Here is a 24,586-nt window from a genome sequence, read left to right as displayed (position 1 = left end):
GAAATGCATATTATGCTTATGTCCTCTGTACCATTTCAGAACATTAACTATTAAAAACTCTGTTCAAATAAGGAGATTCTGGAAGCTTAATCATGATGCATTATAAATAAAATGTAGGAATTTTGCAGGCATTCTGTTTCCCCTGCAAAAACTGTGGCTACGCATAGCTTGAATGTCATGACAACTGCATGACTGCACATACCTGTCAGGTTTGGGGGAGGGGAGGGAAGAGAAGAGAACTTGTGACCACGTTGTGTTTAAAAGCAGAGTTGCTGATGTAATATTGTATGTATCTGCTTTTTCAATGTATTGTAGTATGTTAACTTGCATAAGGATTTAGAATAGTTGTAAAACTCAGTTCTGTGGCTGTTACAGTCTTTCTTCACTAGCATGCCAGGCTGACTGTTAAGAGGCCAATTATCTGAAAGCACAGCTCTCTGACAACACCCTCTCATTCACGTTGTGGGCATGTAAATGTGTTTATTTTCTAGAATGAGTCTGCAGATTTTAAATGGCGAAAACATCAGTGATGATCTAACAGCAGAAAGCTGTTCCTTCCTTTTCCCGCCACCAGAGTCCACAGGGAGACCTTCTATCCTTCGTCCATCACAGAAAGAAAATCTGCCACCAAAAAGTGTAGCAAAAGCTATGAAGGTATGTCTGCATTTATGTTAGCCTCTTCCTTCTCACGCTTTCAGGGCCTCGCTCTTAAGAGAAAAAATCATGTATGTATTGTTGGGGGCTTAAAAATATTCAATCAGAAACTACTTTTTTTTCACCTCAAAGGTAACTTTTCAAACTCCTATGAGGGATCCTCAGACTCACAGAATCCTGAGTCCTAGTATGGAAAACAAACTTGATGCTACTTTCACACTAGACGATTGTACTGAAGTTCTAGGAGACCTTCATCTGTCTGAATCCAGCAGTGCTGCGTGAGTAATACACTTAGTGTTCTTGCAAATAATTAAGGCTATTAAGAGTGACTGGTTTGTGAATGCAATATATGTTGAGGACGACTATCTCCCATTAGAAATTTGTCTGCATAATCAACTCTGACACTTTCATACTTATCAGCAAGTTCTAAATTGTACAAGTAAAGCAATCTGGTGCTGCAATTAAAAATGATACAGGGGAGCCTACATAGCTGGAGCAAAAATACCCTAGTAATAAGCACTACTACGATAGTAATTATAATAGTACTACAATAGTAATTCCCGTGTTCTAGTCCCAATGCTTTCACTGATACTGGTCAAAGGAGTCTGACTAGAGGCAATGCTTGAGTTATACCTATAAAACAATGCTGGGAAGACAAGCCCTTAGACTACACCATTGTAATACATGTACATGACTAAGATTTTTTTCAGTGGTACTCACTTATAAGTAGGGCTGTTGATTTAATTGCAGTTAACACACACGATTAACTCAAAAAAATTAATCGTGATTAATTGTAGTTTTAATCACATTGTTAAACAATAGAATACCTGTTGAAATTTATTAAATATTTTGATGTTTTTCTACATTTTCAAGTATATTGATTGCAGTTACAACACAGAATACAAAGTGTGCAGTGCTCACTTTATATTACAAATATTTGCACTGTAAAAATGAGAAACAAAAGAAATGGTATTTTTCAATTCACCTCATACAAGTACTTTAGTGCTTTCTCTTTATTGTGAAAGTGCAACTTACAAATGTAGAATTTTTTTTGTTACTTAACTGCACTCGAAAACAAAATAATGTAAAACTTCAGAGCCTACAAATCCACTTAGTCCTACTTCTTGTTCAGCCAATCGCTCAGACAAACAAGTTTGTTTACATGTGCAGGAGGCAATGCTGCCCGCTTCTTGTTTACAGTGTCACCTGAAAGTAAGAACAGGTATTCACATGGCACTGTTGTAGCCAGCATTGCAAGATATTTACGTGCCAGATGCACTAAAGATCCATATGTCCCTTCGTGCTTCAGCCACGATTCCAGAGGACATGTGCCCATGATGATGATGGGTTCTGCTCAATAACAATCCAAAGCAGTGCCAACCAACACATGTTCATTTTCATTATTTGGGTCAGATGCCACTAGCAGAAGGTTGATTTTCTTTTTTGATGGTTCAGGTTCTGTAGTTTCTGCATCGGAGTGTTGCTCTTTTAAGACTTCTGAAAGCATGCTCTACACCTTGTCCCTCTCAGATTTTGGAAGGCACTTCAGATTCTTAAAACCTTGGGTCGAGTGCTGTAGCTATCTTTAGAAATCTCACATTAGTACCTTCTTTGCATTTTGTTAAATCTGCAGTGAAAGTGTTCTTAAAACAAAGAACATGCTGGGTCATCATCTTAGACTGCTCTAACATGAAATAGATGTCAGAATGTTCAGTCACAAATTTAATGCATATGTTATTTTTTTAACAAGCATCATCAGCATTGAAGCATGTCTGCCAGAATGGTGCCCAGAGCATGAAGGGGCATATGAATGTTTAGCATATCTGGCATGTAAATACCTTGCAATGCTGGCTACAACAGTGCTATGTGAATGCCTGTTCTCACTTACAGGTGACATTGTAAATAAGAAGCGGGCAGCATTATCTCCTGCAAATTGTAACCAAACTTGTTTTGTGTGAGCAATTGGTTGAAGTAGGATGGAGTGGACTTTGTTTTATTTTTTGCAGTTATTTTTTGTATATAATTCTACGTTTGTAAGTTCAACTTTCATGTTAGAGATTGTACTACAGTACTTGTCTGAGGTGAATTGAAAAATACTGTTTCTTTTTTACAGTGCAAATATTTGAAATAAAAATAATATAAAGTGAGCACAGTACACTTTGTGTTCTGTGTTTTGTAATTGAAATCAATATATTTTGAAAATGTGGAAAACATCCAAAAATATTTAAATAATCTATTGTTTAACCGCGTGATTAATTGTGATTAATTTGTTTAATCGCTTATAAACCCTACTTGTATGGCATTTTTTGTTCTTTTTTCAGAAAATTACTATCTTCAAGCTGGCTAAAAAAGAACTGGGTAATCTTTGACTAGTGGTCAAATTCTGATCTCAAATCCACGCAGCCTCTCTGAACTGAACAGCAGTATTTGATTCTAGATCTTTAGGCATGGTCACTAATTTCTTAGTTGTAATTCATATGTCAACTAAACTTCTTGCTCCTATGTCTCTAAATGTCAGGGTCTGACATGTAGGGATTAAGTGACTTTTACAATGGCAAAGTGGAACATTTATTGATGGTGTTGTACAGTCATGATTCAGGCACAAGTAACAGCATCTCAAGAGCTACTGCTTTTGTTAGAATAATAGAATATCAGAGTTGGAAAGGACCTCAGGAGGTCATCTAGTCCATTCCCCTGCTGTTGTATATCTCCTCTCCCTTTCTCCATGCTACAATGAGAACGCTTGTGTTGCTGCAGTCTAGTATTGTGTTGTGGTAAGGAGTATGAGGACTTATTTTAGGACTAGGAGGAAGAAAGTACTGCAGACGGAAACTTTCAAAGAACAGCACTGTGGTGCATAGTTCTCAGGCTCTTATTGGTTAAGTACTGAAAGAGGATGGGAGGGGTCTGATTACTTAGACAACAAGTCTTGCAGAGAAGAGACTCACAGGGTGGGGAGATCGTAGTGAACTGTATCCTTTCTTGCTTCCAACTTTGTCATGCTGGAACTTTAACTGGTTGGCTTTTAATTATGTTTTGCTGTATAGCTTTTGTGTTTGTGGCATTCATATAACTTTTTGTACTCTTTTGCAAAAGAGGCAAAACAATGGGAGGAAATACTTTTTCAGGAAGTAATGTCTTAATGCTCTATCATGTGTACATGAGCTACAAATAAGCAAACTTGAGCTCAGGGGTGACTTGGGAACATAACATTAGAATGTGTCTGTAGTGATTATGCATAATCTTTCTATAATCTATTCACTTACAGCAGTCAGTCATTTCTTTCTCCCCCCACCCCCTGTGTTCTTCCTTGCCTCTCTGTTTTTAGTAAGTCTTAGCATTCAACTTCTGTATTCAGAGCAGTCTATGCAATTCTGGCATACATGTTTCATAGATGGCGGGGGAGGGAAGGGAGTGTTCACGGACAGCCAAAAAAAAAAAAAAATCAGCAGTGACCAGAGAAAGCAAAGGATGGAATGGAAGAAGTGAGTCATGTTATAACTTCATACATTATGTTGATGGTCACTCCCATTCTTATAAACTCTGTGTGAATATCTACAGTAGTCCAGGAATCCGTACCATTATCTGAATCTAAGTTCTGTAGGGGTTTTCAGTACTACTGGTTCTTTACTACTGCAGTACATATTCAGCCTATCCAGAGAGTTATGCTCTGAATTTCAGCCTCCCTTGTAAAGCATTCCTATGTGGGCTTGAGGAGAAAAGGAAGGGGACTCAGCAGTGTGTTTCTATATGAGCACAATGTGGTGGAGGAGAACTGACTTCTTTAGGAGAGGTTTTGTTGGCTTTTCTCTAATCCCTGAACAGTAAGATACCAGGGTTGTAGGCTCTTTAGAAAGCAGACAAATTCTCTTGCTTTTATGGTGATCTCAGCCCTCTTATGTCCAACTCTTTTGGTGTAGCATAAAGCTTTGCAAACTCCAGCATATGAGTTTGAAAACTGTTTTTTTTAAATGGTGTCTTAAAATGGCTAATTATAAATTAACACTGACTTTATTTTTGTGTAACAGAAATCAACATGTAACAGAATTTGACACTAAAATTACTAGAGAAGATGCACAAATGCAGGAGGAAGCCAGTGTTGTTCCTTATCCAGATGATGAGATGCCAGTGAAAAGCTGTGGTACATACAGCATTGATTTTGATAACTTAAACAACATCAATCCATTCCAGAGTTCCTCTCAGATGCAGAATTCTCCTGAGAGCCTAAAAAAGTCTCCTATATTGTCTAGCAACCCTGAAAAGGTTTCTGAGAAAAATGATACAAATTCTCTGTCCCTTCCTGTTACTTCCCCACCTACTGCTGCAGTGTCTGAGAGTACAAATCTAAATGCAGATACTCTTATTGGTGTGACAAAAGAGACTGTTTTCATGGATGTCGTGGTGTCTGGTAATGAATCCAAACCAATTCCTAATGACACTGAACTGGATATAAAGCCCACTTCTGGTGAAGTCAGCAAAACCAATTCTTCCAACGGATCAACACAAACACAGAATTCTCCACCACCTGTACAAGGGTCCTACACCTTTGATCCTAACAGCTCTGATACAACACATCCTTTCGAAACTAGGGAATCAAAGCTACAGAATTCTCCAGTAGCAGAAAGAACTTCAACAAAAGAGTCAAAACCTGAAGAAGAGGCTAGCTTCTCCAAAGCCGAATCTGTGAAACTAGAATTTGACTTCACTGATAACACAGCTAGTAAAAGGCCACCTCCAAGGAAACTAGGTAAAAGACCTGGAATTAAGCCTCCTTCCAAGAAAACCGCTATAGCTCTAGGGAAAACATTGGAGAACTCTGAGGCAAAAAGCAAGAGTAAAACAGAAAGTGATATTCCTGTTTCCAGTGCATCTTATAACTTTGACTGGGACAAATTTGATGATCCAAACTTTAATCCATTTGGAGGAGGTTCCAAAGTTTCTAGCTCACCCAAATGCCCTAAACCCAACACCGAAAAAGCTAATCAGCAAGAGGAACAGGATAACACCTTACCAAAAAGGGAATCTCTTCCACCAGAGCAGATTAACAGAATTGTTGTTGCAGATGAGACTGCTGAAGAAATAGTGCCTGAAACTCAGTAAGTAAATCTTTAATTGAACTTGTAGAACTGCCTCAAAGACTTTTTTTCAGGGCAAGATGATGCCAAAAATTTGTGGGTGCAGAAATCTGTACAGTTCTGAGAAATCTGTGCTGGTGCCTCTGAACAGAATTTTTCTGTTGACAGTCAACAAATTTTAAAAATACTTCTCTCTGTCCTTGCTTCAAAAAATAAAAGATAAGAGCATCAGATCTGTGTGCCTGCTCTCCCTTCAACATTGCCCTGCCCCCTCCTTCAAAATAAACATTATATCTACCCTGATTCCCATTCACTGATCTGTCACATTCCTTCCATTGTAGATGTTAAAGCTTGGAGAGCTACCAGATAATGGCTGGTTCAGTAGCAGGGAGCGGAACAAACTGGACAATTGTTCTGTTTTACACTCTTAGCCTAAAATCAATTCTCACTTCACCTCTGGTACCTAACCCTAATGTTCTTGGGGTGCAGGACAAGAGCTAGCAAGGAAGAAATGACCCTCTTGTTCATCCTATTATTCTATAGTAGGGAGTTCACACTGCTTTCTGGTTGTGAACATGGTCTGTAATATAAATGCTTCTCACAAAATCTGGAGCTGCAGGAAAAAGTAGTAATATCAAGGGACTGGAGCTTTCTTTCCCTAGTTAATTTTAGGGTGTAGGGTGTTGAGTTTTGAAGTCCAGTTTTAACCACTACATGCCAACGACTTTACTATGGAACATATTGGAAACAACTAGCTGTTTATCCAGAATAGACTCTATTTCATTTCATTTGATAAGAATGAGTAATACGTGTTCACTCTCCTGGTCAAGCATACAGAGCCACCTATTACTGTTAAACTTAGGGTAAATATTAAATTTACACTACCATCAGCTAAAGTTTTGGACTGCTACAGTGAGGCTTTATGGAGTGCCTATAAAAATGTTACTACGGATATTAGACCATTGTTAAGGGGAGGGTGGGAACCCTATGAGTTCTGGGGTTTAACTCCAACAGAGCTGTTTTCACAGAAGTAGAAACTCCTTTAAATCTAATCTCCCTGCTTTTTGTTAATGGAAAAGGCTGTTTGGCCATTCTGTGACAGTCATGACTTTCTATGCATCCATGATAGCATTCTAGCTTTCATGGGAGAAGTATGTAAATTCATTGTCTTACCTGCTGATTTTTTGTTAATGGAGAGCTTGTTGCCATTTAGAGACCACTATATTAGTGGTGGGCTGAGGGGGGAGGCAAGCTGTCAAACAAGCTTCCTCTGCCTAAATGACTCTTAGCCAGGTCTAGGAACATGTTTAGACCTTACAGCTGACTAGATTACAATGACTTTAACCGTTTGTTTAGTAGCTTCCCTGAAGAAAAACTGAGTGAAGATGAAGACAAATTTGTAGTTCAAGCAGAAATTGAAGAGGAATCTTCAAGAGAACTAACTATGGTAATGTGTATCTATATTTAAGATATCCAGTTCTAGGTAAAACCATTATGTTAAAGCAGTTTTCTATTTCTAATAAAGTTGCTGTTCTCCCCTTCTTGCATGCCCTTCAGTCTAAAACTGTAACTCTTACAGATCCTCAGACTTCTTTAGTGAAAACAAAGTTTATTTTAAAAACCAATGAAAGAGGGGTTGGGCCCTGTCTGTACCAAATACCAAATCCATAAACTCAGCCTGATATAACTGAAGGGATCAAATCATTATCACGGAATATCTGAAATATCTTGATTTTAGTTGACAGCATAAAGTGCTCAGGCTAAAAACTTAAATCAAGGGTGGGGAATCTGATAAAATGCAGTTCTGCTTGATGAGGATTAACACAATGTGTTGGGTTAACAAATTCCTGCTGCTGTTGCAGTCTTCCCCATGGATTCTGTTTCAGCAACCCTTTTAACTGTTGTGTAACAAACTGATTTAATCATCACTAACGTTTTTAAGTGCCATAAATGCACTATGCCAGTCATACTCCCAATGTTCCATATTACAAACTAAGTGTGTGTATGCCTTCCAGGAGAAAAAAACAAGCTCAAATACCTCACCAGTTGATGCCCACAGTCAAGATAACTTGCCTTTATTTGGCAGTGGAACATCCCCTTTGGCTGACCAAGAACATGAAGCCAATTGCAAGAAAACTGAAATGGCAGTTGATATAAATGATCCAACAGTAGTCACTGAGTCTGAAGAGTACTTCAGACCCTCAACAGAAGGTAAGAGTAGTTGCTCTTAGCAAGGCGCTGCAACAGAACTGGACACACATGCTGTTAAAACAGCTCTGTAGGCTGTTTTTCCGCTACTTCAGTTTAAGTTACAGGAACATACATCTCATTACCAATTCTAGTTTTTAATGTTTCATCCTGCCTACCTTTAAAGGGACAATCCTTAAATTCAGACCAGTAACTTTTCCTAAGATTATTGAAACTGACAGAAGTTTAAAGAGGACTTTTTACACTTAACACTTGAAAGCATTGTTTACGGTCAGTTTCCCTCTAATAGTTTTCTTTGACTGTTTGCTTCTTGCAAGTACTACCCAATAGCTATTTTTAAAGTTGAAGGAGGGGGGAGAGGAGTAACTTTAAAGCCACCAAAACTGGCGGGGTTGTCGGAGCTGGTGGAGTATCCAAAAATACTCTTTCCTTTTCCTTCCCCCTTCAAAAACTGACTAGATTTCCTGTTGACATTGTCCCGTCAAGCAATCGTCACTAAATAACCAGGTGCCAAATCCAGTTACAATCCAAACAATACCACCTCGCCTGTTTTGGTGACAATGATACAGTTTCTAATGGGTTACACTTGGCTGGTTGTAACACTAGAAAAGCACTTCTTTGTTGAATTATTCTTTCTAGGTCATAAAACCACACATTACCAAAGTGCCCACTATACAAAACACAAATCTATTGAACAATCTTGATACTACATTTACTTCATACAAACCCATAGGACCCACCCTGTCCTTGTTATGGTACAAATGGCTTTTCTGCATTTTCATACCTTAAACAGAGAAATCAAGTGCAGAATTGCAATTTTATTAAAAAATAAACTTCTATAGTATGTTGCATAATTCAAAAGATTGTTTATGCTCAAAACTAGAGGGCTAGGTCTATCATTGCACATTAAGTTTGCTTGTTCCCCTTTTACAATCTATCACAAACCTCTTAATACTTGGGTTGGTGGATCATTTTGGAAAACGATGAGTATGGTAATAGCAGCTGTGTGTAAATCTGCATAGATTGAACTGTCAATGATATACTAAAAGGACAGAGCTCATAGAAGAGCAGTGTGTCCATTCTTGAGGATACCTCCATGTTAAACTTAAAGATGTGCACTAGCTTTTCAACTACATCAAGACACTTGAATCGTGTTAACTCCTTCCGTCCCCAAATAAATAAACCTGAGTTTTAAGAAGAGCAGTGGGGTTGTGGGGTTTTTTTGTTTTATTTTTTTTAAATGCGAACTCTTTCCCTTCTAGGCTAAAGTTCAGGGTTCTTTTCTCCTGCTAATAACTTAATCTAACTGGGGACAGTAGTTTCTCTTTGCTTTCCATCAGTTTCATATCAATGTCACTTTCCATCCTGCTTTATTAACAACTGTATGACTGTATTAAATCATTTTTATTAATATATTTGCCCTTTCCAGTTCTAGGAATGGGCATAGAAATAGACTACCTGGAACAATTCGGTACATCCTCAGTAAGTATCTGATATTTAAGCAGTTAAACTTGTTGGCTCAAGAGTTAGGGGTGGGGAGAGAACAATAAGATCTAATCCTTTCTCCTCTAGGTTGTAGGTTCAAATGTGGCCCAGTTGGGTGTAGCAGTTTTATGTACCATCTCATGAGTAGATAGAGACAATGGGTTGAGCTCAGTCTTTCTCATGATCCCCCTATAATTAGCTGCTGTCCTTGTTGGTAGTCTAGCCAAGGCTGAGGTTTGACTAAGCCTATCTTCTGGAGAGAACACACCACTTGAAGTTTCTGAGTTGGCTATACTACAAAGTAACATATCCTTCAATGTGAGTAATATCTCCCCTATCTCTCCCCAGTTTAAAGAGTCTGCTTTGAGGAAGCAGTCATTGTATTTGAAGTTTGACCCTCTGCTGAGAGACAGCCCCAAAAAGCTGGCTCCTGGAACAATAAACTCATGTGTAGTCAATGCACCATTTCAAAGTGGGTAAGTATAGATTTTAATCTAAATTATAGCACATAAATTTGGTTTTGAACACTCTCATTTTAACTGTTTTTGGTTTTTTTAGTCCTCTTTCTGACTTCAGTAGACTGCCTTTGGAAACCCCAAAGCCTGCAGTGAAATCTCTTCAAAATGAAGAAAAGCCTAAAGGACTGGATCTTCTGGGAACTTTCCCAGCTCCAGTAAGTAAATCATAAACATGTCATTTTGCATGTTAGTGGATTTTTGCATGAGTTCTTCGAGTGGGAAGAATAAACAACCTTTATCAACTTCTTGCCTGCTTAGTGTTCCTGCACTGCTGTGGGTTAGTGTTGGTGTTACAATTGCCGGTACCCTCAAACAGGACGTATGCATTCACTGGGTGAATGGCATTACAAGTGTTGCCAAGAGACTTTAAATGGCTTAATACATATAGGTTGTCTCTGAGTTTTAAAATGACAAAGGAGCTGTGATGATGTATTGAATCTGGGGTACACTTGAGGATATTATGAATATCCATATTGTAATGAGTTATGCCAGATATGCCATGTAAGGTATCTGCAAAAATGTTATAATTTGCCAGATCTGATGATCTGATTTATGTGTTTATTATGAGTTCTAGATATGTATGTCTGTATTTCAAACTTGTGCTATGCTTCTGGGTGACACCCCCAGACAGTTTGGTATCTGTACTGCCTAGTCTGCTTGATGGCCAATTAAGGACCATCAGCTGTACAACTGACCCATTGAGAGAAGGTATGGGGATACACCTTATGAATCAACAAGGCATGAAGGGCATGCCTAAGGACAGAAAAGGCTTCCAAGCCATGTGCTGGGCAGTTTGTTTGAAACAAAGGAAGCACAAGCCACATGGCAAAAGACTGTAAAAAGGCAGCTGCATGTTCTCCATTTTGGCTTCAATCCTGCTTCTTACCTCTGGAGGAACTTTGCTACAAACTGAAACTCTGAATAAAGGACTGAATGACCCATCCACGCTGTGGATGTATTCCAGAGGGACTTTCAAGCCAGCAAAATCACCAATACTGCTAGGAGCCTGATATATGGACTTTGAAGTCTTTGTATGTATGTGACTCATTCCATTTAACATCTCTCTTCTGGTTCTTCCCCCCCTTATAATAAACCTTTAGGTTTAGACACTAATCATAGAATATCAGGGTTGGAAGGGACCTCAGGAGGTCATCTAGTCCAACCCCCTGCTCAAAGCAGGACCAATCCCCAATTTTTGCCCCAGATCCTTAAATGGCCCCCTCAAGGATTGAGCTCACAACCCTGGGTTTAGCAGGCCAATGCTCAAACCACTGAGCTATCCCTCCCCCATAAAGGACTGGCCAGCAGCTTGGTATTTTGGGTAAGATCCAAACTGTACTGATCTGGTAACGTGGCTGGCCCTTTGGGGTCAGAAGAACATTTTTTGTATATGTGAGTAGTTTTAAAACTAAACTTCTCACTGTACTGGGAGAAGGTGCTGACTGTGAGCCAGAGAACTGGAATGAAATAAGAGGGTTGTGTGATTTCCTTTTTGCTTCTTGATAACCAGTGGGGAATCAGAAGCCTGGTTTGTGACTGGTTGAGGAGATAAACTTCAGTGTTTCCCACCAGTCTTGGGAGTATCTGCTCTCCCTTTTGCAGCCTGCCCTGCCCTTGGCATTTCCAGTGAGGGCTGCCACAGGCACCACAGGTCACATTGGCATAGTCTTGGCAGGATCCACAGAACCAGATTATTTGGGTTTTTGATCAGAACCCCATGATATTCCAAATTGGAAATTTAAAACTGAATGTTAAAGTTAGTTAGCTGGCCAGTTCTGTACAACTAGCCCTGCTGGCCACACCTCAAAGATGGGATATGGGGATTAGTTAGTGGAACCAGCTGTATATGAGGAGCCGATTCCTTTATAAAAAGTAGCAGGAAGCTTCAGAAAGGGGAGTGCTCAGGGAGAGAGGCAACAGTAAAATGGAAGTCAGAGACTGCTAGGAGTGAGCAAGTTCCAGCATGAAATCCTGAGCCGTAGGGAAAAGGGCTTCAGGTAGGGAACACCTAGGAGACACCCTCAGCAGGAAATGCAGATTGCAGCCTTGATGGAGGTTTGAGGACTTTGTTTTATTATTATTTTTGATTACTCTGATAAAACAATCCCCAAGGAGGGTTGTGCTGAACCATAGAATTTGTTTAGGTAGCTTGATTGAGTGTGATGGCTCTGTTAGTAGAGCCAGGTACCTGCAGAGTAATCTCAGGCCATGAAGGGGTGCTCAAGAGGCAGTTGGCCTATTCACAAGATCTTCATATTTACAATAGTTTCTAGCCCCAATACTGGGTATTAAAACTAACTTTTTTTTAATGTTTAAGTGAACTGTTATCATTGGTGAGGAGGCTTCTATCAAGCTTGTTTTGACATCAGAGTCACTGTCCTATAATTGTGCTATATAATAACATTTTTGTTGGCGCTTTTGTTTTACTCTGGCAATTAAAAACAAATCTCCAAAAGTGTCTTCCACACCCTGAATTTCTCTTCCTAGTATCTTCCACACTATGTCTTCCTAGAGAGCAGTTAAATGTTACAATCTCAACATATTTAATTTTTGGCTTAAAATTAGGCTAAGATATTGTGTGTCTGAGTACAGAAATTCAGGATAAAGAGGAAATTCCAGCACTAAGCACTGGTCCTTTGGGGGAAACGGGGGAAATCTCGCTTGCTTACCATAACCTTAAGCTAAATTCTTACAAAACTTTGTGTGACGAGAAGCATTTTTGTACATGATCCTTTAGATTAAACTTGATTAAATGGTTCTCTGATGCCTAATAGCATTGATCATATCTCTGAAAATTGGCGCTATTAATGATCTACAGTGTTTCTGATGTTAAACACTAAAACAGGCTTGCTCTTGGATAGTGGGCTCCTAGACTGGTGTTATTGCATGTTGCCTTTCAGTCCCTAGAGGCAGCTCAAATTCCCATTTCAGTCAAAGCATTCTTTTTTCATACAGCTGAACCCATGTAAGGTGAGAAATGGGTTTTCACTGTAGTTCCTCTGCTTCTTGAATAAGCAGCACTCTGTGCCAAATTCTACAATTAAATGTAAAGTTTTAAACTTGGCTGTCCTTGTATAACTCTTTGTGGATGAAGGTCTGTTTGCCTAGCAGTAATGCTTAACTTGCTGTGGGGGGAGCTGTTTCTTTGTCTGCTGTTCATGAATAGGCAAATAGTGCAGTGCGCTGCATCTCAATATAGCTATAGTATTACCACATCTCTTTATCAAGCTAGAAAAATGACTAAGCAGTTTATAGGGATAGCTTTGGGGTTAAAATAACTTGCAATAATCTGAATAGATTCTAGTGTAGCTGATGTGGTAGCCACTCAAACTTTTTGTTTTTCTTCTCCGCAAAGGATACAGTTCCTCTAATTCCAGATATCTCAACCAGTAACGCTTCACCGCTCTCTCCTTTTGGTGTGCCAACCAACACTGCAGTTGACGCTATTATAGAAGTGCTGAAATATAGCCAAAAAGATATGGATGCAGCTGTTGAAACAGTTAAACTAGAGGTAAGAAGAAAGCTTAAAAAGCCTTGAGGAATGTAGCACTTACTTTGAAAAGGCGTGTCATTATAACTTGTGTTATACCAATAAAATAAAAACCAGCAGGATCATCTTAAAGGGGAAAAGGCAAAATGCCACATTTATTGTGAATACAGAAAGAATCATAGTAAGCAGTTAGTTATAGCTATAACAATCCATTCAATTTCATATTTATTCATACACACTCTCACAGGTTCTGCAAGGTTATCCTAGTTACCAGCCTTAGAGTTGCTCATGCCAAGCCACTGGCCAGGTGGCCTGGATATGAGGAGGGAGCAGGGCCTTGTCAGATGCTCATCTGATGCTGCTGGAAGTTGGTTTGCAGAATCAGACCCCAAAGTTCTCACTTTCTAGAGTCCATTTTTATAGGAATTTCTTCCTATGCCAGTCTACGGGAATTGCTTCATCATGCTGTTGCTGAATCAATCAGCAGATGTCACAATCCTGACGGCTCCGTGCTGCCAGATGTTATCTTGTTCTTTGGTTCTCCCATTTTTGAGGCTGTTGGGTGGATTCCAGTCTGCCCTCTGGGGGTCCTCTGGTTATTTCCATTTGATGCCTTCTTCTGCCGATGGACACTGGATTCTTAGGCTGGCATCTCCCTGATCATTCCGTTATTATCCCCACCAAGCATCCATCCACATACATCCTCTATCTCTATTTTAATCACAATTGTTAACAAAGTGAGATGAATACAACAAAAGGGCGGGAAGTCTCTAGGTGCTGTTTCTGTTAGAGTATTGCTTTGAGTCTCTCTGAGTAGTTGTTGTTACAAAGAATTGCTTTGAGAACAGACTCTGTCTTAGAATGTACTAACACAATTAGAAGCTTGCAAGTTTCACACACAGAGGGAGAGAAACAGTACCAAAAATCAAGAGACCTCTTAATTAGTAATACCCTGGAATTTAAACTATGGGGAATCAAACTCATTTGTGATTTTAATACAGAACTTCTTTAATATAATCCAACACATGCAAGCATTCCCCTCTTTGAGTTACTCAGTAAATACTGGGCATCTATTTCAACACTTGTTATCCCACTACCCCCACCTCCCTTTTCAGGTTTTGAAGTACAGTAACTCCCCACGTAACGTCATCTCGCTTCATGTTGTTTCGATCTTACTTCCCTGCTCGATTACAGAACATGCTCCATTTAAAGTTGTGCAATGCTTTGCTATAACATTGTTTGTTTGGCTGCCTGCTTTGTCCACAGCTGGCAGACCCCGTGGATCAGCGCTCTCCCACTCCTTCCCCCAGCCCCTGCCTGTGGCAATCAGTTGTCTTGTGGCATTCAGGAGGCGGCGGGGGGGAGGGAGGAGCGAGGACACAATGTGCAGCTCCCCCTCCCTCCGCTGCCTCTTGAATGCTGCAAGCCAGCTGATTGCTGTGGGCAGGAGGCAGGAGAGGGAGGGGGGAGGAGCGAGGACACAGCGTGCAAAGTAAAGAGGGAGGTGGGGGGGGAAGAAGAGGTGGGTTAAGGGTGGGGGCTTCGTGCAAGGGGTGGAGTGGGCAGGCCGAGGGTTGAGCCCCCCCGCCCCTGGTGCTTGCAGAGTAGGGGAAACTGCCGCTGCTGCTGTTCAATGTGCTTCTAGCCTACAGCACCTTCAGCCTCCTTTCCTGCCTCATTGTCTCCAGTGCCAGTGGGCTGTGCCTGTGTGGGGTAAGGTGGGGGCACCTCCCAACTATAGTACTGTACTGTGACAAGAACAAGAAATGATGGATGCCCTGAAAAGACCATTCTTGATGAGTTTCTCTGAAGGAGGAAGACTTTTTAAAAAAAAATAAATTTTTTTTTAATTATTTTTAAAATGCCCTGTGGTGACAACATGAGGGGAAGAATCTTATCTTTTCAAATCAGTTTCTTCTAATCTGGAGCAACAAACACAAATATAACTTCATGGTTATTGCATGGCTTCACTACAGGACAGAGTCATGTTTGTCTGGGGGCCTTAACTGTGTTTCTTATAACTTAAAAGAGAGCCAACCATTTTAAACTAAGCCTGAATTTCCTGGGGTTATAATGCTTGCTACTAGGATAGTTCCTACATAGCTAATGTGTTTTTTCTCAACTGTAACTCCATCTTAATATAACTTGTCTGAAAATGTAAGGTTATCCTTGTTCCCTCCAAATTTGTGTGAACACAGATTGATTCAACCTGCAAATTAACATTGACTTGAATAGATTAAAAGAGTTGGCTGCATGCTGTGAGAGTCAATAGTATAATACCGCTAACAGTGAGGGAGTAAGATGCCTATATCACAAATTAGGGGAAGTCTACTTGGAAAAAACAAGTCTGTGATCAATGTATGAAGAAACAGTAAACTTAGTCTTGCTGTGTGATGCAACAAACACCAGTGCTGTGTGTACAGGGATAGCATGGGAAGGTCACTTGTAATCTGCTTTAAAACAATTTTTTGTGTGAATCTTTTTGATTGAGAAGTGTTGAATATTACAATGCACTATGAGACTAGTGATAACTCTACATCACCCAGTCTACTGGTCTGTCTCTGACTAGTACTAGAGCTTTCTGCCATAACTGACACTTATGAAATAGTGTCCATAGGGAAAATTTTATCTTCTGTCAACACCTCTTTAAGATACCCTTCGGGTTGTTCTGAATGTCCGTTTATCTCAATCCCTGTTAAGTAAATTTAGAACTTTTTGTTTTAAGGTTCAAGAAAAGCAAATGGAAGTTTTAGAATGGAAAAAGAAGTATGACAGGCTTTATATGGAATACCTGGAAATGGGGTTAGTGCCTGCTAATTATACAGCTTGATTTATTGCTTTTGATTGCTTTCTCTAATGTATATTCAATATTGTTTTTTAGAAAAATTGTTGCAGAGTTTGAAGGTACAATAACCCAAATGATGGGTAAGTATACTGAGTAAATGGAACACTGCTTGAGATGGGCTTTTGCTTAGACCTGAAGGGCGCACTAAATATATAGCTGGCTTTGACACAAGAATATCTAGTACTCTTCTGGCTAGTACTTTAGTCATGCTGTCAATACTGCATTACATGTTACACTTGTATCATACTGAATCCTTGGAACAGAGATCAGAGCTAGACAAATTAATGTGTTTATGGACAGATTTCTAAAGTAGAATGTGCACAGTTGTATGCATCTTAATTACACAACTGGGGTACTTGCATGTTTGCTTGACTTGTACAGACACATGCACGTAGCAAGGTAGGTGCCTGATTTGTACCTAACTGAGGCATGCACAGTAATGGCCACAATATGGCTCGTAGCTGTTCAATTCTAGGTGGTCCATTGATGTTACAAGTTCCAGTTGCTTACTAAGCAATTCAACAGTTTGCTACTAAATGAGAACAATAATCTGTTCCACTTCTGTAGATCACACACAGCCATATCACTTCTGACCAAATGTCAGTGGAACCCTCTGGTGGACACTTCTTGTTTCTACTGTTCTAAACTGCAAAGGCAACGATTAACATGTCAGCCAAAAGCTTGCATCTTGAATCCATAAGAATATGAGAACGGCCATACTAGGTCAGACCAATGGTCCATCTAACCTAGTTTCCTGTCTTCCGACAGTGGCCAATGACAGATGCTTCAGAAGGAGCAAATAGAACAGGGCAATCAAGTGATCCACTCCCAGTAACTGTCAGTCAGGCCTAGGGAAAACCAAAGAATCCCTGACTGTCTATTGATGTACCTATACTCCATGAAATTATCTAATTCTTTTTTTAATCCAGTTATAGTTTTGGCCTTTGCGACATCCCCTGGCAATGAGTTCCACAGGCTGACTGTGCATTGTGTGAAGAAGTATTTGTTCATATTTGTCTTAAACCTGCTGTCTATTTCATTGGGTGACCCCTCATTCTTGTGTTACGTGAAGTGGTAAATAACACTTCCTTATTCACTTTCCCCATACCATTCAAGATTTTATAGACCTCTGTCATACCCCCTCCACTCCTTAGTCATCTCTTTTCTAAGATGAATAGTCCCAGTCTTTTTACTCTCTCCTCAGATGGAAGCTGTTCCATACCCCTAATAATTTTTGTTGCCCTTTTCCATTTCTAATATCTTTTTTGAGATGGAATGACCAGAATTGCACACAGTGTTTATGGTGTGGGTATACCATGGATTTATATAGTAGCATTATGATATTTTGTCGTCTTATCAATCCATTTCCTAATCATTCCTAACGTTGTTAGCTTTTTTTTTTTTTGACTGCCACTGCACATTGAGCGGAAGTTTTCAGAGAACAATCCATAATGACCCCAAGATTTTTCTTGAGTTGTAATGGCTAATTTAGACCTCACCATTTTGTATGTATAGATTGGATTATATTTTCCAATGTGCAATACTTTGCATTTATCAACACTGAATTTCATATGCCATTTTGTTTCCCAGTTGCCCAGTTTTAAGAGATCCCTTTGTAACTCTTCAGTTAGCTTTGGACTTAACTGTCATGAGTAATTTTGAATCATCTGCAAATTTTGCCACCTCACTGTTGACCCCTTTTGCCAGATTTATGAATATGTTGAACAGCACTGGTCCCAGAACAGATCCTTGGGGGACACTATTTATTTCTGTCCATTATGAAAATTGACCATTTATTCCTACCCTTTTGTTTCCTGTCTTTTAACCAATTACTGATCCATGAGAGGACCTGCCCTCTTATCCCATGACTGCTTACTTTGCTTAAGAGCCTTTAGTGAGGGACACTGTCAAAGGCTTTCTGAAAGTCCAAGTACACTATATCAACTGGATCACCCTTGTCGACGTGCTTGTTGATTCCTTCCCCACCCCCCGCAAGAATCCAAATAGATGAGGCATGATTTCCCTTTACAAAAGACATCTCTCCTCTTCCCCAACAAATCGTGTTCATCCAAGTCTGATATTTCTGTTGTTTACTGTATTTTCAACCAATTTGTTTGGTACTGAAGTTAGGCTTACCAGCCTATAATTGCCAGGATCACCTCTGGAGTCTTCTTTTTTAAAAAATTGGTGTCACCTTAGCTATCTGGTACAGAAGTGACAGATTACATATCTCAGTTAGTAGTTCTGCAATTTTATATGAGTTCCTTCAAAACTGGTCCTGATCACACATTACTGTTTAATTTATCAATTGTTCCCAAACGACTGCTATTGACTTCAGTCTGAGACAGTTCCTCAGATTTGTCCCTTAAAGAATGGCTCAGGTGTGGAAATCACCCTCCCATTCTCTGCAGTGAAGACTGCAGCAAAGAATTCATTTAGCTTCTCTGCAATAGCCTTATCTTCTCTGAATGTTCCTTTAGTACCTCAATCGTCCAGTGGTCTTACTGATTATTTGGCAGGCTTCCTGCTTCTGATCTACTTTTATTTATTTATTTTTGCTGTTTAGTCTTTTGCTGGTTGCTCTTTTTGGCTTGCCTACTTATACTTGATTTACCAGAGTTTTTTTTTCCTTTTTATTTTCCTCAATAGGATTTGACTTCCAATTTTTAAAGGGCTGCCTCTTTGCCTCTTAACAGCTTCTTTTACTCTGTTTTAATCTTGATGGCTTTTTTCCCCTATTACTATTTAATTTGGGGTATACATTTAGTCATCCTTTTACAAGTAAGCATGCTAAAGCTGTGCATAATTTAGATTAAATCCTTAATTAAGGAAGACTCATATTTACAAGAATGACAGTTCTACGATGCTTGTCCTTTGGTCCTTTAAAGAGAATTCTGCAGGAAAGGTAATATGGCTGCGTGTGCTGATAAGAATTAAAGGTTTCGTAAGTAGAGATAAGAAGTAAAGGTTTCATTATGCTACAGTAATGTCTGGTCCTGTGTCTTTAGTAACTGGGATGAGGGGGTGCTTTGCTTTAAGAAAAACAAAAAACACCCAGCCCTCTTGTATATATATATTTTTTTTCATCTTTAGAGGATGCCCAAAAACAGAAAGAGTTTTCAAAAAAGGAAAACCAGAAGATGCTGGAGGAGAAACAGCAAGTTCTGTCAGATCTGAACTCCATGGAGAAGTCTTTCTCTGAACTCTTCAAACGATTTGAAAAACAGAAAGAGGCTTTAGAAGGTTATCGCAAAGTAAGATGATGGAGTGACACTGGTACTGTGCTTCCAAATCCCAAACAAGACTAAGGCCCTGTTAAGACTGGGGAAATAGCTGAAATTCTAGAACACCTCACTTTACACTAGGTGTTAGGTGGTCACAGTCAAAATTCGACTCCCCCTAGAAATGTGGCTGGTTAAGGTCTCAAAGATGTTAGTAGTTAGGGTAGACAAGGTTCAAGTCATGTTTTAAAATGCAGTAAGTATGGTTTAAAAAAAAATTGTTTTTGTTCTTTTTTAACTGAAAGTACTCCACATCTTCCTGGCTGTCTTGAGAGTTGCATCAAAATGTGACTAGCTCAGTGTCCTATCCTTTTCTATCACGAACAATTGAACGAGTGACTCTGAGGAGAAGATTAGATATGTGTCCAAAGAGAGCCTGTCTCTGGATTATTCATAGGTTCCGAGGCCGCAGGAGGTCAGACTAGGTGATCACAAGGGCCAAGATCATTTCTACTAGAAGGATCTGGTTCGGGTTCAGGAGAAGTCTGCCTATTACATTAGCCCTTGGAGACCCTAACTTTTATATCACAACTCCCTTGTGCCAGAACTGTACAAACCAAGGCGGACCAGGCCTTTGCCCTAAAGTCTCACTCAGGGAAAACTGACTTATCTTTTCTCCTCCCATCTCACTGTAGTGGCTTTTGTTGCACTGCATGGTTTCATGCTTGGTATTAAATATTTAATATTTGATTCAACTGCAGCAGGGTCCAAATCCTGAATTTTCCCCATCATCTTCTGCCTTTCCTGGAAGAGGGTTGATTTAGCCTTACTTTGAGCCAGAGTAGGTGGTACATTGATTGAATGAATAGAAGTGGCACAGAATGAGAAAATTTCAAGAACATGGTGGCTTTTGGTAAGAGAAGAGAGAAAAAGAGACAAAGTTGAGGATGCAAACTAGGATGAATTTCTCCTTTGTCGGCATTTTGAAGATAAGTGAGCCTAAACAGAGGTGGGCGAGAACAAGTGGCTGGGTGTTGAGGAAAGATCTGACATTCAGCTATACCCTTAACTATTTGTTTTCTTGAACAAGTCTTTTGTTTAAAAAAAAAAAACAACAACAACAACCCTGCAGTAGTAGAGTCTTGCCTGCCTATGGGGTAATGAGGTTAAATTCAAACAACCACCTTGACACTAACTGAACTCTCCAATTATATTGGGATAGAATGAAGAGGCTCTGAAGAAATGTGCTGAAGATTATCTTGCAAGGATTAAGAAGGAAGAGCAGAGATATCAAGCACTGAAGGCACATGCTGAAGAAAAACTGCATCAGTGAGTACTTTCTCATTCTTAGTCTCTCATGTTTACCTTATACGTAGGGTGAATTCACAAGCAAAACTCCCCTTGATTTCAATGGGGCCAGGATTTCACTTTAGTATCTCAATCTCAAAACCTCTCTTAGAAATATTGTAACCACTTCTAAAGTGGAAGAACCTAACTTGACTTCAGACCGTAACTTGCTAGCTGTTTTGAATTAAGTCAGATTTAAACATTAGCTCACTTTGATTCCAGAGCAAATGAAGAGATTGCCCAGGTACGGGGCAAAGCCAAGACGGAGTCTGTAGCACTGCAAGCTACTTTGCGTAAAGAACAAATGAGGGTACAGTCTCTAGAAAGAAGCCTTGAACAAAAGGTCAGTTTAAGTATCTGCTACTTGACTGGTTTTACACTTGTAATAAGTTACGTTCTAAACTAGCATCAGAACTGGTGTTCTCAGGATACCACTGTGAAATAGCAAGAAGTCTGGTGGTACCTTAAAGACAAACATGGCTACCCCCTGATACTGTGAAATAGGAGTCTTGATTGTATGTCTCAAATATTGGTATGGCAGAACCCTTTGATACTGAGAGATGGACTCCATCTACCCTTGTAGAGGGATCTATTGTGAATAATGGGTTCATTTGCATAGATGAGCCTCAGAAGTAACTAACAATATATAGACTTCCAAGACTGGATACTAGCTGAACTGTTGAAAGGGTGTAACTAAAATATAGGTTCAGGTTGAAAGTGAACAGTACACCTTGTCCTGGGAATGAGGCTTAAATATGATGGCACTGCATCCGTTCTAGATGCATTATGATCTAAAGAACCAGCATCACTCATGCTATAAACATAATTTCATAATGAATTGCTTCAGCCACTTAGGAAGTGGAAAAACAGGCACCAGTAATAGGTATGTTGATGGTTGCATCTTCTATTTAGTTGTAAAGAGAACTTACAAAAGGGTGTACAACAGTCTAACAATAGTCCTTAACAGTAGAGACTACAGTCTAAATTTTAGACACTGCCTGGAAAGTTAAGGAAACAATGTAATGTAGCTGTCCCTTTAAAATCTAATCAAGATATGCCTCCTTAGGATGCCTTGTTCCAAGTCTTTACTGCATTTACAGAATTTGAGCATTTGTAATGGAACTCCTGTTCCACACAACACCAAAGGTGCTATGACTCCTGTGACTGCAATTTTGTGATATGAATGTGAGTTGCAGTTTGTTCTTGACTCACTAATTCTTTGTCTTCTTAACAGGCAAAAGAAAATGATGAACTAACAAAAATCTGTGATGACTTGATTTTAAAGATGGAAAAAATCTAATATTTGGACTGTTGTACATATGTTCACTCAGATTCATTCTGTCCTTTTTCTTTGTGTGTTCAGTGACTTTTTAATTATGTATGTGGAAAGTAATAAAAAGTAATAGATTTCACTTGCACTTGTTCCTTCATGTAATGTTGGTTGTATATTGGCTATAAATATGGAGTGTCTGCCTAATTTAGAAATACACTAAAATGAGCAGGTTCACCACATGCCTATGAAAAGTCAATTGAATAAATGAGCAAGTGTAAGTTTCACTCAAATTTTGTAAATAAAATAAATTGGGACACTCATGGCTCTTAATCCATTAGCTGTGGCAATCTCCTCAGGAGCTCTGGACTAAAGATCTTAATATCCCACTGGCTACACCAGCCCTCTGTTTGCCTTGCCGTTAACAAGATATGCACTCCAAATACCCTTGAAGCATTCCCCTGTGATATCCAGCCCCTGATACTGATTATTCACAGAAATCCCAGATACTTTACCCAGGAGCAGCACACCCCAGTTTTACCTTAAATCTCCAGTCCTGTCTTATATCAACACTTGTAATAAAACAAAAGGTTTATTTAAGAAAAATTAAGGATTTCTCTAAAAATCAGTGACAGAAAAATGATTACAATACAAAACAGTCATAAAATCCAAACTAGGGCCTAAACTTACTAATAGTTACCTTTCCTATCCAAGTAGGCCTCCCCCACAACCATGTTTATCCTGCAGAGCTGGCTAGTTAAACAGGAATCAGGATCCAGTTTTTCATGGAAAAACAGCCCAGATCAACAAGATGCCTCCTGATTGATTGGATCCAAAGTACCTTTTCTCCATCTCATGTTAGCATATAACAGTTTCTTGCCTTTATTCATAGGGTCATCCCTTGTCTGTTTTATTGTTTGCAGTTGTTTTTTTGAAGGTTTCCTGTTGATGGGACAATGGTAGACAGTTGAGCATTGCATTACATCACTGGCTAACCAGTGTCAATTCCCTCTGATATAAATAGGCTTTCACTAAGTACTGGATTACTCCTCTTAACCTTAAGGGCATAAACTTCAATATAGTTACATTATTCCTTAAATTGCCACTTCCCATCATGCCAGGATAATTAACATTGAGAAGTTGCAAGCTTTCAACAGAGATCTTACACATGTCATTTTATGTATTTGGCATGAGTTTGTCAGGACTGAGAGGAGAGTTGTTTGCAAAGAACACAGGACCCTTGCTCAAGGAGCCATTGTGACAATCTAAAATAAAGGCATCTGAGATTCAGTTCTTTCAAAACGGGAGCTGTGGTTTTAAATATGGCTCAAGGCCCTTCAGGTTTTCCTATTACATTCAGCATTGGAGGGAGGAATTTTGCCACTCATATGCAACTTGGGGTACAATATAGAGCTTCACACTGCAAGGGCAAGCACGAACCAGTCCATGCTAAGGCAGCTTTGACCCCTCTCCCTCCCTACAGCACTGTATTAAGCTCTCCCTCTTCATACTGCTTTACTACCAGTTTTATTTTCCTTACTTAAACTAATTTAGTGGTCATGGAAGTGACAGACTCCTATAAGGTAGTAAGTTATTCACAGAACAGGTACCTCACATACAGCAAAAATTTCCTGTGCCTGTTTCAACTTTAGCCAGTGGGGATGGCTGGAGGATATTGACTTTTGGTCTGATTTGCAATGGATTTAACTAGCTAGTCTTGTAGTGGAAAGCTCTCTGCTCTATCAGTGGTCTTAAGATGTATCGCTCCCTGGAATTTTTCTTTGAATATTATTTCCATTAAACATTTTTTGGGAACTAGTTACTGTGATGAATCTTCATGGATTTCATGATTTTTCTAAGAACAAGACTGCAGTGCCATGTGTTTCCACAAGATGTAGCTGCTGCCCTTCTAAATGGACTATATTTTAGCTGTAGTAATGTGAGGAAACTATACCTAGTCAGTTCTCTTTATGTGTCCAATACATTGAATCGCCTTCTCTGTTCTTCAGACACTCATGAATTAAAGATTCATTGTTCTAATGAAGGTTCTTTTACATGATAGGCAAACAGCTGCAAAAGGAAATGTACCTACTGATCATATATCTTATTCAAGGCTCCCCCTGTTATGATTAGGGTTGAAAGATTTTTTTTATCAAACTGTCACTTTCACTGTACAGACAAAGTGATGAAAAAAATATTTCCATTGATAATTATTGAAATTTACAGCTATGTAGTGTAAGAAAAATGCTGCTTGAGAACTTAGTTTGATTTCAGAATATTTACTTGGTATGTTTTGACATGATGTTGAAAATGTGTTAACAATTAATAGAGCGCTCACTTTTTGAATCTAAACATTTACTGACAATTATTGTCTGCCCCCATAATTTCTCATACTGGACAGTGTAAATTGCTAAAAATAAAGCTTAAAATTCATAATTTTGTGCAACTGAAAATGTAAATCAATAAACATTAA

The 24,586-nt window shown here is 39.2% G+C and overlaps 1 protein-coding gene across 5 annotated transcripts in view; it reads left to right on the top strand.

Moving 5' to 3' along the window:
• TACC3 (transforming acidic coiled-coil containing protein 3) overlaps positions 1-22,255 on the top strand; it is a 31,217-nt gene extending 8,962 nt beyond the window's left edge. For 2 of the 5 annotated variants that reach the window (XM_075128109.1, XM_048849116.2), the window contains exons 2-16: positions 492-654; positions 787-932; positions 4,683-5,750; positions 7,086-7,176; positions 7,745-7,940; positions 9,367-9,419; positions 9,771-9,898; positions 9,981-10,095; positions 13,296-13,451; positions 16,156-16,232; positions 16,312-16,355; positions 19,369-19,529; positions 20,719-20,825; positions 21,066-21,186; positions 22,078-22,255. In XM_075128109.1, coding sequence (XP_074984210.1) covers positions 493-654; positions 787-932; positions 4,683-5,750; positions 7,086-7,176; positions 7,745-7,940; positions 9,367-9,419; positions 9,771-9,898; positions 9,981-10,095; positions 13,296-13,451; positions 16,156-16,232; positions 16,312-16,355; positions 19,369-19,529; positions 20,719-20,825; positions 21,066-21,186; positions 22,078-22,143 — 2,691 coding nt within the window. In that variant the 5' untranslated portion in view covers position 492 and the 3' untranslated portion in view covers positions 22,144-22,255. Of the gene's footprint in view, positions 1-491; positions 655-786; positions 933-3,581; positions 3,672-3,741; positions 4,140-4,682; positions 5,751-7,085; positions 7,177-7,744; positions 7,941-9,366; positions 9,420-9,770; positions 9,899-9,980; positions 10,096-13,295; positions 13,452-16,155; positions 16,233-16,311; positions 16,356-19,368; positions 19,530-20,718; positions 20,826-21,065; positions 21,187-22,077 lie in introns of those variants that run through there. The other 3 variants (XM_048849117.2, XM_048849120.2, XM_048849118.2) reach the window with 3 other exon arrangements.
• Positions 22,256-24,586: the final 2,331 nt, after the last annotated feature.

Source organism: Caretta caretta, chromosome 4, assembly GCF_965140235.1.
Source record: "Caretta caretta isolate rCarCar2 chromosome 4, rCarCar1.hap1, whole genome shotgun sequence".
Taxonomy (NCBI): Eukaryota; Metazoa; Chordata; order Testudines; family Cheloniidae; genus Caretta; species Caretta caretta.
This window is presented reverse-complemented; position numbering and strand designations above follow the sequence as displayed.